The sequence below is a fragment of the Poecilia reticulata genome, linkage group LG6, assembly GCF_000633615.1.
Source record: "Poecilia reticulata strain Guanapo linkage group LG6, Guppy_female_1.0+MT, whole genome shotgun sequence".
Classification (NCBI taxonomy): Eukaryota; Metazoa; Chordata; class Actinopteri; order Cyprinodontiformes; family Poeciliidae; genus Poecilia; species Poecilia reticulata.
The window spans coordinates 14,526,565-14,540,501 of record NC_024336.1 but is presented as its reverse complement, the minus strand read 5'-3'; the positions used below and the strand labels follow the sequence as shown (position 1 = coordinate 14,540,501).

General features: G+C 37.9%; 1 protein-coding gene across 11 annotated transcripts in view; it reads left to right on the top strand.

Annotated features, from left to right (window-relative positions):
* magi2b (membrane associated guanylate kinase, WW and PDZ domain containing 2b) overlaps window positions 1–13,937 on the top strand; it is a 109,518-nt gene that overhangs the window by 56,038 nt on the left and 39,543 nt on the right. For 10 of the 11 annotated variants that reach the window (XM_008411409.2, XM_008411404.2, XM_008411408.2 and 7 more), the window contains exons 5-6: window positions 3,964–4,192; window positions 6,400–6,479. In XM_008411409.2, coding sequence (XP_008409631.1) covers window positions 3,964–4,192; window positions 6,400–6,479 — 309 coding nt within the window. Of the gene's footprint in view, window positions 1–3,963; window positions 4,193–6,399; window positions 6,480–7,057; window positions 7,189–13,937 lie in introns of those variants that run through there. The other variant, XM_017305270.1, reaches the window with a different exon arrangement.

The window sequence follows — 13,937 nt, the reverse complement described above, 5'->3', positions numbered from 1 at the left end:
TTCGGTTTTGGAGTTTTGTCCCAAAGTCCATCACTAAATTAATTTGAAATTTTATTGACCCTGGAGGCCAAATACATATAAATGTCACATTTTTCAAAGTTTCCACTTCATCTTTAAGTACTGCTTTGATTCAGCTCATAAAATCCCAACAAAACGCATTCAAGGTCGAGGTTTTAAGATAACAAAATGTGATAAAGTTCCTGGTTTATAAATACTTTCACAAAGCATTGTGAATTCAACAGCTTTGAGGTTTTTATCCGACATAAAAAATAAAAAAAACTCCTTACAACATAAAGCATGTTGTGTTTTAGAACAGCTGTGATGGTGAAGACATTGCACTTTCCCTGGTTTGGATTTCTGGCTGCCTTTTAGTTTCGTCCCACTGGAATGATTGAATCGAACCGGAGCAACAAGCCAGTTGTTACTGCAGTTGTTACCTATCCTTCTTACTGTCCCCTAAGGTAAAAAGCGTCTCTCTTCCCTCCTGCAGCCCGGCGTCACGTCTGCAGCTCAATCAGCAGCGCAGACAAACTGCACCCTGAGCAGTTGTAACAAATGTTAACAGACTCTGCTAACATGAGTGTGAACTGCAAAGGTCAACAGTAACCTTATGTAACAGAATGAACAAGGGCACCGTAATGTCTCCATTTTTAGTCACTGGCTGGAGTCTCATAAAGGCTTTGGCTCCCGTCTTTCTGTCCTCTCATTCTTCCGTCTCTCTTGTTGTCTCTCTGCCACTGGCTTTTGTCCTTGTTGCTATTAATACCAAACGTCCCTCTGTTTCTCCCCTCCTCACTTTTCCCAACCGCCTGATTTTTTTTTATTATTATTTTGTCCCTGTGGACCTGTCTTTGCTGCCCCCACTCTTCCTTCTCTTTTCTCCATCTGTCTTTCTTGTCCCTCGTGAAAGCATTCCATGTTTACATTTTCTCTTCGTGTATTTATTTTCCCCTCATTTGCAGTAAAAAATGATAATAAAAATCACAGTATTTGATGTAAGAAATGTTTTTTAAGTTAAGGAACAGGGCTATAAAAAGTATTTTCCCTGTTACAAATTTGTTGTTTTTGTCAAAGTAACTTGAGTAAATACAAAAAGCCAAAGGGAGAATATAATTACCCATCTTTTAAAATCATATATGAAATGTGATTAATCACATTTATTTTATTCACTTTTACTAACCACACATTTAAATTGAACTTGCCTGATAATATAAAAGCAACAAGTTATGTCTCACTCTAAACATATTCAAGAAACATTGTTCATCTATCAGAGACTGGGCACAAATATTATCCATAAAATAAGATAACCTCGATAATCGCCGGTTGCATTTTTTCCAAAAAGCATCTCGATGATCCTAAAACCTTTTTTTTTGTGAACTGACAAGAATAAAAAAAGTCACTTTTTGAATGTTTTGTTACATCTGGTGTAAAACTAACATAATTTCACAAAAAAAACATCACCTATTTGCTGCTTCACAATCTAGTTGACGTACCACAATTAATCAAGTTTGATTTAGAGCAGTGTTTCTCAACCTTTTTTGGCCCAGCGCCCCCCTAGCCTTTATCCAGGTCCCTCACTTCCCCCCACCAAAGAATTTGCAGGCTATTTTGCACTGACCATTATTTTATCATTAATATTACTATCACTATTGTAGATGTTTTGATTTTTATGCTTGTTTCTGTATTTATCATCAAAAATAATTTCCCAGAGAACAAAAAAGCCATGGGAATAGAAATTATTTTCACAGGCGTCTACGGAAAATGCAATGAACATTCAAGTTAAAATTGGTAGGCCTAACAGCAGCAAATCAGAGTGGAAAAAATATTCTTATTTTGTGCCATTTTCTAGTTTTTAAATCTTGCACAAAATGACCAGATAAAAGATGTTCAACATGCCAGTTTAAACTTTGAWCTATTTGCAAAACGACTGAGCTCTGCAACATTAAAACATGGATAGAACTGTAACTACATTAATCATAGCTCTTCTTCTCTTCAGTGTTTTGGTCAGTTTCTGGTGGTGCAGCTCTGTGCTGCTTTCAGGAGAATGGGACATCAGAGTATCATCCATAAAACTTCACACACATGGCATTTATTGTGCAAACCAGAGCTTTCAGTGGAAAAACAAAAGTTCCAGGTCCTTTTAATACCATACAAATATGAGACAGAAACATGGATTATATCTTTATATAGATCTGTCTATTGATTTATGGATTAATAGTTTTACTGGACAGAAATTACTAAGAACAAATCTGGTTCTTAATAAAATCCTAATGAGTCAAATTGAAAGTGTCATGGAGTCATCAGCCTCATGACATTAACACTGACATGAAAAATAATATTGAAGAAATAAATATATCAAATCTAATTAAAAACATAAATAAATGATCAGTTCTTTACTGTTATGGTCTGTAAGACATATTTATTCTCGGTACTAGATACTGAATAAACAAACCCATGGCACTTCAACAATATTATTTTACCTTTTATCTGGAAATAGTGTCTGTTTATTCTTGCCATACAGTCCTCTGTATTAATTATTGCTCGAAAGGTCTTGCCATACCAGTTTATTCCTCTGTATTTAGTTTAGTTTCTTAGTTTATTCTTGCATTTTGTTCTTCATTCATTTCCATTTAGTTTCATTTGATCAGTATTATCCTCTCTTGGTTTATTGCTATGTCCACTTTAGTTTCTTTCCTGTTGCTAGATTTATTTTATCGTTTATTGACGCTCACCATCAGTAATCTCATCACCTGCTGCGCCGACTAATCAACAGTTGATTTTTCCACTGTTCAGCGTCGGATTCTCTGTTTTTATGCCATAATTCACATCTAGTTCGTCACTCCGTTTTATGACCCGCTTCTCCTGTTTCAGAGTGAACGTCTTTTTTTTAAGCCCCTAAGGTGCAGGACGGTCGGGAAGCGTATCGATGGGGAAAAGGCAGAAAACCTTTTAAACTTTTTAAAACAACGGAAACAATTTCTGCATTCTGATTATTGAAATTTAAAAGTGCTGTGTTGTTCTATCACCCCCGTTTCATACCGGACCACTTACAGCTCTGGTGTTAAAGCTATAAAATGAACGCTCTCTATCGTGGTATCACCCATGGAGGGATTTCTTTATATCTTGGGTTCATTTTTCAGAGGGATACACAGTGAGGGTATCGTGATTTTAGCTACCAGTAGCAGGAAAACGGAGCTGCGCCAAGAAGCTAACAGAAGCTAACAAACACTGAATAGAAGAAGAGCTGCCATCGATACAGTTGCAGCCAAGCAGGTTTTAGTGTTACACAATACAGTTTTACCAAGTTGCTCAAAGTCTAAACTGGCATTGTTGTGTATTTAAGGTGTAAAGTTTACCTTCGACCAAACGCCCCCCAAAGGCATCCCAGCGCCCCCCTTTTTTAAAAATGTCCGCCAGCGCCCCCTGCCGTCCTCTGAATGCCCCCTGGGGGGCGGTACCGCCCACTTTGAGAACCGCTAATTTAGAGGAAATTACTTATAATTCACCAAAGAGTCAGGCTGGTTTAGATCAGCAAACTTCATTTGTATTTACTCATGTCATCTTTGTCTGATTAGTATGATAATCTGAAACATTTGTGACAACAAAGTCAGGATTATTGTAGAGTAACACTTTTCAACATTTCCGAACCAAGCAGCGGGTTTCTCATCTTTCCACCAGCCGTCCTCTYTCCTTTGATGACCTCTCCTTGTGTTTGTGACTCAGTCTGTGACCCCTATAGTTTCTGTCTTTCCCTGTTTTCTCAGTTTCTGACATTCCTACGTTGTTTTCTGCTCATGCTGATTGTTCTTAGACTCTGCCCTCCCTCCCCGGCTGCCTCTGTCTCCTGGGGCTTCACAGTTCTGCGGTGGCTTTGCTCTGACTCATCACACACACTAAGTGTGTAGTGCGCCCACACGTCTGCATGTGTGTGTGTGTGAGAATAAGTCTGTTTTTGTGCTCCAGAGTCCAGTGAACACGAGGACAAGAGCACAGATGCCTCTGGGGAGGTTGCAGCTGAAGGGTCCAGCCAGGCCCCGGCATCATCCGAGCCTCCGACTGAAGGGGAGGAGGCCCCAAAGTCTCCCTCCAAATCCCCCTCCAAAGTCCCCGATGCAGATGAGGAAGAGCTCGGTCCTCTGCCTGACAACTGGGAGATGGCGTACACAGAGAAGGGGGAAGTTTACTTTATAGAGTACGCCACATTTTTGTTTTCATGGTTTGAAATTATGTGATGTTTTTCACTGTACCTATGTTGTAGTGTGCAGAAGTGTAGTGTCATTTTAATTCTAAATTTGTGACCAAGTCAAAAGACATCAACAGAGAGAAGAACACGTAGAAAAAAATGCAGTTTAAATTTAATATTTACATAGAAAGACATATTTTTCTTACTGTCTGAAATTAAATCGGACCAAATGTCTCTTGCTTTAGGTCATTTAGAATTACCAAAATGATTTCTGTGCGCTAAATGCCAGAAAAAATAATGTGACATTCTTTGTAACTCTCTTTGAATTCAGAACTTTAAGTACTGAATGATTAATGTCTCTTTAAACAACGAGGGAAAGCCCAGATGATGATGTCATGGCTTTGGAAACCTCTGATAGGCTAACATTTGAGTTAACTGGAGGCTCAAATTTTGGTAATTATAATTTATCTAAAACAAGAAAAGTGGTAATTATAATTTATCTAAAACAAGAAAAGTTTGGTCTGATTTCACTTCAGACAATGAGAGAAAATGTCTTTTTATTCAGTGTTTGTGTGTAAATATCTGGTTTCAGCTGCATTTTTCTATACAGTTGAAGTGAGGAGGAGGAAGTCAGAAAAAATGTTTTTTGCTAGCAGTAACTTGGAGTTAAACCAGAACCCTGAGGAGGAATTTAAAAGCTCTCTGATGCAATTTATATATCGATGTAATTTCTGTTTTCGTTCCATATTGTCACTCAGTCACAGATATTCATATTTTACACACCAGCTGGGTGTAAAGGTCTCCTTTTCTTCCACATCAATTTGTGCTCCAATTATTTAGCATTCAAAATGTTGTGAGAACTCTTTCAGGTTAACCAAACTATATGTCCAGAGAATAATGTGCCGCGTATTCATTTCATGGAACCAAAAACAGTCCACATCTTATTTTCCACAATAGTCCATTTGATGCTGCAGATCTAGATGTCACATCATCATACATGCATGCACACAGTACTCAAAATGTTCTTAGAATACTTTTCTGCTTTGAAAATTCAATTTTGATACAAGACTTTTATGTTTATAGATTTTGTTTGGCACTTAAGCATGATATACTTATGTGGTATAATAATCAACAACATACATTTTTAGCCTGTCCGCAGGATTCAAAGGAGATGTGACGGTAATCTTGTAATTCTGCAGGTTTTCTGAAAGTCTTTTAAAGTTTTTCTCTGAACTTTAGCTGTTTATTTTCACTCCGGTTTCCGGCTATTTTGAGAGGAATGTGTTTGTGTTTGATAAGCCACTTAGCTGTGACCCATAGATCACTTCGACACAAAACGGCACACACACTCGAGATGAACCTGATCACTTTAAGAAACCTTACCACAGATTTGCAGTTTCTTACAATTTCTTTGGCTGAGACTCTGAAAAACACAGATGAAATAGTGTGTGTGACATAAATTGGTATTTTAGCACCAACGAGGTAATTCCCAAAAAGATATTAGTATGTGTATTTTTCTAAACCTAAAGCCTGAACCATTGGTGAGTGGGAGTGAAGCAGAGGACTTGTTATTGGAAGTGTTGGCATCTAACATCTCCATCAAGCCACTCAACCATCTCCATGAAATCTTGAACATATATATTATTACATTTCTCAGTGTCATGTTAACTTCTGGTCAAAAATCTTGGTTTCTAGGCATAGCAAAGCTACCAAAGTGTCTGCAGTGGTAGAAGCTTTCTAACATTATGTTATATGATCTGGATGTTACTCCCAGTGTAGATAAAATAAAATTGTTAAAAATAAACCTAATGTAATGCACCCACTTTAAAGTCATGGTTTATGTATGTCTATGTGTAAATTTTATAGCTCTGGCCTCTCCTCTTGAATAATTGATGTGGCTTAGCGCTGCTAATCAGACCGATGCACACACACAGGGAAAATTGCAAAAGTTTACATGTGTGTGTGTATATCTATCCTGTTGAAGTAACACTCCTCTCACCCTTGCTAATTAGTAGCTGGAGGCTAATTAGTGGATTAATGGGCATTCGGTTTACCTCAGATATCCCCTCGTCTTTCTTCAGTAGCACCACATGTAGGACGCTGGTGTTATTTTTTACACTCTTTTTTTTAATGTTCTCTGTCAGTCTCTCTCTGACCTCTGTTTGCACTTTTTTTCCCCCCACCATCTTTTACCTTCATCTGCACCTCACCTCCAGTCACAACACCAAAACTACATCGTGGCTCGATCCGCGGCTAGCGAAGAAAGCGAAACCACCCGAGGAGTGCAGGGAGGACGGTGAGTCTGAGCAGCCTGTTTGTTCTCTTAAAAGCTTTGGTTCACGTTCACGCGAGTCAAGCTCATCTCTGGGAATTCGTAGGTGTGTGTTGTCTCCACATTTCTTGCTGCTTCTGCACCTGATGTCTCTTTATGACACACTGTTTCTCCCTTCCTGGAGGATGAACTCATAAAAACACCCAGCTGTTAGAAATGTGTGCTGCTGGTCTCTTGGTTCTCCAGAGGTTTTAATTCACTTTTGATGGAGGGATTTTTCAATCCAGACAGAATAAAACGAACAAATGATGTCCAACTGGGCAGAAAATGAATGTGTTTTGCCTTATTTTGACACATTGCAACATGAGTGTATGTAGTTAAGATTTTTAGGGAGGAAGATTTCAAAACAAGTGAATCCTGTATTTAACTCTTGTGATTCCACCGAAGAAGAGTTTCCATGAATGGATTGTGTTGTTTTGGATAATCTATTCCTGGTTTGTCCTTCTGAGATTGAATGTCTCCTGGAAATCCACACTACAGGCTAAATTTGGACTCAGTTAGTCATGGCTTCAGCAGAGTTTGGACAGCACATCGCTGCATGCAGGACATTAAGCTCAGGACGCAGAAAGTGATTGCGTTTTTATATATATATTTTATAAAACCGTGTCTTCTTGTGTTTATTACGCCAACATTTGATTAAGAGCTACATGAAACAGAGCAATCAGATGAAAAGGTAAGATGAACATTTGTTCGACTCTATCAGCCTTTAGCCAACAAATTAGCTTGCGATGAAATTCACTAAAGTGATTCTGAATCAGTACCTTCTTTTCCTCTGTTTTCCATCTGTTCTATAATTTTTTCTCTACATACTCATAGCTAAAATTCCCCCCATTTCTTCTTTCTATCCCCTCTCGTTAAATTGTCTACTCATTTTTGTCTTCTCCCCCCACACTACGTCCCTCCCAATCTCGTCTTTGGGCAGTACTGGCCAGACGGTGACGGGAATGCTAATAACCCGAGTCCGCGCCGCATAAGCTGGCTCTTACTCTCCAGATTCAAAGTTGGACAGAAAAACATGTGGGGAGGACTGCTGTAACTGACCAGATCCATGTGGTCTAAATGCAACAATAATCAGAAGACCCTTACATTCTTCATTTTTTATTCACTTTAAACAATGCAAGTGTTTTCTGATGGGAACGAGCGATTATCAGAATCTGTTAATTCACAAGCTTAACTAGTATATTTATGTCTTTGGTAGTAAGAAAAAAAAAATCTGCTACTTTTTTTCTGCTTTATGAAACCTACAGGGTTTCTTGTAAAATATGAAAATAGCTTAAATAGATATATTCCGGGAGAATTCATCTCTTGCATCAGCCTTCTGGTTAAGATTTGTCATCTTAATATTTCAGTACAGATGACACATTAACTGCAGGAACTGGACTTTTTGTGCTGCGTTTTCTGGGGCCCCATCACTTTGACAGCAGAACCCAGGGACAAAACAGAACATCAAGGGGGGGGGGGGATTCTGGTTTAACACTTTGTAAATTACTGTGAACCTTTGGGTTTGTAGCTGCTCATAAAATATAACAGGTTCTGCTGTCTTCATTCTTTGGACCGCTTTTTACATTTGCCATTTTTGTCTCTTCCTCAGGACTCATGCACTGCAAGACACAAAATTTTACAGAGTAATTTTGGTCTGGTTTCTAGTGTAAATATCTTATTGCACTTGAAATAAGACAAAACTAGCTGAAAAGTGTATTTTCAGCAAGTAATAGAGGCTTGTTTTAAGTATATAATTCCTTAATGTTGATGAAAAAATACTTCTTCTATTGGCAGACAAATTAGCTTATAACGTGGGAAAATTTTATTGTAATAAGTTTAAACATCTGCCAAGCACTTTTTCATTGATATTAAGGAATTATTCACTTAAAGCAAGCTTCTGTGCTTTGCTATGAAGTTGCTGGTAAGTTAGTTTAGTCTTATTTCAAGTTTTCTACGACATTTGCACTAGAAACTATAGACAAAAAATAGATTTTGTGCTTTTGCAGTGTGGCAATAAGATGGATTTGCCACAGATTTTTTCTTTTCCATAATGRATGTATTTTCATATACATCTTCAGCTCCACTGTAGGCAAATGAGATAATTTGACTCAATAATTGACATCAACATAATGTCAGTTTTAAACTTGGCGCAACAAGAATGTTTTGTTTTTTTCTATTGCTGGGTTGAATTATATGTGTTGAACTCATGACAAATTGCCAAATTATCTCTGCAACAAATAGCTTATTATACTTTAGACTCTTTTGTGCCCCAAGTGCTGACAATCCGGTGCCTGTTTGGTGCATGATTATTAGCATTTGTTAGAAATACCCAACTATAGATGTGAATTGGAATCTGCTTCAAGCAATGCACRTTTAACTGATTTAAATTTAACTTGTACAATCGAGAAAATTCAAGCTGCTGTTCTGCAAAACAGAGTTGCCAGCACAACCAAACTGACCAATCAGTCACTGCTGGTTGAAGGGCGACGCACCGTCCCACAGCAGTGTGCGATCACGCTGCTCGCTAGCATAAGGAGAACTTTTACTGCACACGACTGAGCCCCAAGGCTGAATTAATTGTTAAATAATGAATAAATTGGCATTTTTTTCTTGTTTATTGAAACTTTTTTCATCCAATCAAATAAAGGAAACATAACAAGAGTCATTAGAAGAACAAACCTTTTAGGATTGGCAGAGATTGACACAAATTCCTGAGTTTTTGAGTTAAGTATGCATATTTTTTGTGCTCATACATCATGCTCTGTTAAATGTATTAGCCTTTCATCAGCTTACATGTCGAAGAACGTTTGCTGCTGTTTTCCTTTTGCTCTTTTGGTGTATTGAGACAGAGATGGGGCACAACAATTCATAAAAATATGTGTTGAGAGCCTCATGGAGAGATGCTGCTGCAACCTAGTCACTCTGAAAGCTCTTGAAGGAGATTAGTGGAGAGCGCAGAGAGATCTTCATCCACTATGAAGGCTGTTTTGTTGCATTTTACTTCTTAAAGAGAATCATACATCAATAATGTATTAAGCCTACAGTCCTAGCTCACCTCCTTTTCTTTTTCTTATTCGGCTTTCTCTCTCAAGTATCCAAACAAACAGCCTTGTTTCTTGGTAGTATTTCTGCTGTATGTAAACATTAACGTGGCCTGTTTTGGTATTAAAGCAGAGCGCGATTATCTCTGAAGTAGTTCTTCAACTGATGGGTTTAAATTTCCTACACAGAGGCCAGAGAGCTTCATTTTTCTTTTTCTCTTTCTTTACCTCTTTATTTCATCTCTTTGAAGTTGATTTGTCCTTCTCTTCGGGTTTCTGTGTTTCTATCTTGGGGGCTGCAGTAACTTATTTCTGTGAGCTTAGCCTGCTGGCAGAGGATTTTGAATCAAAGGCTGTTTGCTGAATTTTTGTGAAGGTCCTGGATGACACATCGTATCCTCTTACCGCACCCTTGGAATCCCACCTTTTCAGAGCGGTAAGCACTTCAGCAGCCACAAGGATTTGTTTTTACAAATCCTAGTGATTGTTAGACGTTTTTTTGTTTTAATAATTATTTAGATGTTCATTTGTTGTTGTTGTTTTTTTTTTTGTTTCTATTTTTGCGTCAGCCACACATGTTGAATAAAGTATGTAGAGAACAGAGTAGATGTTGGAGGATAAAAGTAGACAGAATGATATAATAAAAGTGAGCAGCAACATAAGGAAGAAGTGGGGCCGATTTTAAATGCCCCTTTGCCTGAAGGATTTCTCAGTCTCACAGCCTCTGGCAGGCAGCAGACAGATATTCAGAGGAACTTTCATCAGTTGCTGGTTTCCTTTACCCTCTTGTTATTCCCTTTTTGTTGCCTCCATCTCATGCATGTCTGGTCTTTCTGCTTCACTTTCCTTTGGCATCTCATATCCTCATTCTGCATTCCCTTTCTCCTTGTGCGGTCTCCCAGGCCTCTTTTGCTCCCATGCTGCATTTTGGTAAATCTGGAAAGAGGTTTGTTTGTGTTGATGTGTTGGTACGAATGTTGGTGAAACCTTCAAACACATCAGCAGGTCCTGCATCTGCACACTGAGGCGCACTCAGAGTTTGCAGCCAGAGATCTGCATCAGATGGAGTATTTTTTGCTTAAGCTTGTTTGTAATATCTGCTCAAAGGAAATTGGGCTAAGGTTTTCCTTTGTACAGTTTTAAGTTATTTTTTCAGCTGGCTGCAAGCTGCTTTGTAGCAATAATTGCTACTTTTTTCTATTTGAATAATTAAAAAAAATTATATCATGTCTTAGATTTTTATTTTAAAACAACAATGCATCATCTCAAACTGAGACGTCAAAATGATTTTGTCATAAAATGGGGAAGCAAAAAGAGAGAGAGAAATTACAGCCTGCCCCCAAGAATAAAAACAAACAACATCACTAAGAAATAAAATAAGTATAACATAGCATCTTTCAGTTTGTGTTCATTATTTTAGGTATAAAACCACCACGGATAAAAACTTAGTGTTTTATCTGTGGATAGGCCTGTCGCGATAAACAATAAATCAATTAATCGGACAATAAAAAAAACCTATCGAGATCATTTTAATTATCGTCTTTATCGTCTCTTCCTGCCTTTTTTCTTTTTGTTGATGACGCTGAATGAAAAAGGCTCAGCTCCGGTGCTCTCCACTGACCCTCCCGTCCTCATTTCCTTAGTCTAATGTCCAGCGCACATTACACGAGTTGTCGGCCCATTTTCAAACCCTGAAACACACATTAGCCGACAGAAATCCTAGGTATAACGGTTCGATCGGGTTCGTCGTGCTGTGTGGTGTCCAGCCACATGGGCACAAAATAACGGCTGCAAGTCCAGTCAACTAATTTTAAAATCAGGCATTAATCATCAATGCTTTACTAGAATCTACCTGTGATGCATGTGACTAGAGTCAGCGTAAAGTCCTAGCTGAATGAAAATAATAATAACCTATTTATGTTACGTTAACGAAGAACTGCTGAAAACCTACCGGRTTCATCAACTGCGGTAGCAATTTGGCTCCAACTCCTCTCCTTGTCATTTCTATATTATTTGCACGAAACGTTAAATGAATATTAATGTTGTTTCCACACATCATCTCTGATGTCCGCTGGACTTCGGGTTGCGCCGTGTCAGCTGTTTGGGATTCCCCTCCCAATTTTCCCCTAGGAAAGCAGGAGGAAAATCCGCGCCTTCTGATTGGCTACCTGCCACATTCAGCGTTAAGCTCCCAGTCGGGGAAAACCCCTGATTTAGATCGGAGCGGCCACGACAATCTACCGTAACCCACCCCACACCCAGGATGATCGGTTAGATCGGCCAACGATCTAAGATTGTAATAAGGGGAAAATAGGGGCAAAAAATGGTGTAGTGTGAACTATTGCATTAGGTAGTCGGATGTGCCGGTTTTCTCCATTTAAATCTAGAGATTACTGAAGGGCAATACAGACTTCATAATCTGCACTCTTTTGGTTGAATGCAGTATTTATTTCCACTTTGGCTTTATGTTGTTTAGTTTTTATTCAAGTACGTTTTTTGTTAGTGGAGACTGAGAATCCATTTTATTTTTGTTTTTGGTTGTTTTGTTTATTTAGTTGATCAGTTCCAGTGTTACGTGTTATTTTGAAAATAAATATCAGGAAATCGCATGTATTATTAGTCATTTCCATTAAATCAGTGTCAAAAGGTCTTGAAACAATATTATCGTTTATCGCAATAATTTCTTTAGACAATTAATTGTCCAGCATAATTTGTTATCGTGACAGGACTATCTGTGGAGTTTGGTTTGCTATCTGTTTCGTCAGTGGCTTAGGAGGATAGATCTCCATAGTTTAGTGCTGGAAATTCAGAGTTTCATCCCTAGAAGAAAGAGTGTTTACTGATGGGATTCGCGATAAAACAGTAACTGGGATGCTGCAAGAGAAACGGCCTGAGTGGCAGAGTGTGTATTCGCGTGTTGTTTCAGCACACGACAGGTCCAGCTCCCACCTGGGGAGAGAGAGAGAGGAGAAGTGGCTCTGCTTAAACCTCGGATGGTTTTTACTTTTCCTTCTGATGGTCGTTTTATCGGACAGATCACATCGAAAGGAGTTAATTCAGACTGTGGTGCTTATCGGACTGAACCAGCTCAGAGGTGAAGGAGAGCATCAGATGTTTAATTCAAAGGTTTTTGATTTGGTAATTAACAAAAAGGTGAAATACAAACAAACCGTATATAATTGTCAAACTGTACGGGTGAGTAGCTTGTTTTAAACAAAACCCAAGTTTGCTTCCCTAATTTTAAAAAATAGGGAGATACTTGCTTCATTTGCTCCATTTTTTTTAGGTTAATGTTTCTACATGCATGAAGTGAAAAATGTCTTAAATTATCAGAGCCTGAACACCATAATATCCACATTCTCATTGTTGCATATAGCCTGATGTAGTTTAGTATGGATGAAGCAATTTCTGATGCAGATTAAATAAAAAACATAACCAGAATATTCTTTATTTTAGTTACACATTTAATCAGAAAGTTTAACAATCCAAATTGGTAAAGTTCATGTCTGTGGAGAGTGCAGGTTGTGCTGGAACCTCTTTTGATGCAAACATGGATGAAAGCAGACCGTAAGTTCAGGGAACGCCGATTCAGTCTCACAGCAAGAGTTATGTGGCAGCATTTCACATTTTTCAAAATTATTTTGAAAACTCTGTAAGATGAAGATTTTTGTCCTGTGTTACTGTGAATGTTTGGCCAGACTGAAAATATTAAAATTCCAAACCTGAGCGTTAAATGTTTTCATTTGTAAATATTTGTTGTCTTTGAATGAATTTGGTCAATTATAGTAAAAAGGAAGCTCATCCCTTGAAGTTTTGGGGTTTTGGAAACATCTTTCATAAATATTTTCATTTTGGCTTTATCCTTATTTAATAAATCATGACATTTTCAATCAAGAGTCTGGTTTGATATATTTGAAGTTAGATTTAAATACCTGAAGACCACCAGATCATTGCTCAATTAAATTGTTCCTTTTTACCATAAATGTATCAGTTTGTACAGCTGGATATTCATGTTATTTCAATATGTTGATATGCCATTTTCTATATTCAAATCTTCAAATAATTAAATGCTAAACATTATTATCTATAAACAAATTGCACACAATGAAATTCAGCCTAATTAGTGGCGAGTCCCATCAAAACTCAACTCACAATGCCAGTTATAAATTATTTCTTTGATTAAATGAAACGTTTAAATGAAGCTTCGTTCCTACTTTTTCTGTAAATTTTATGTCCTATAGAGACGCATAAGGTCACCCATGAGTTTTCTGCTCATTAGTCGGGGAGACAGCTGGCAGAAAAAGTAATCTGACATAAAAGCTTCACATTTGGACTTCTTTTCATTCAGACTCTAATCAAACTACACAAATAGCCTCTCAGAGCCACAGATACGCCTTCA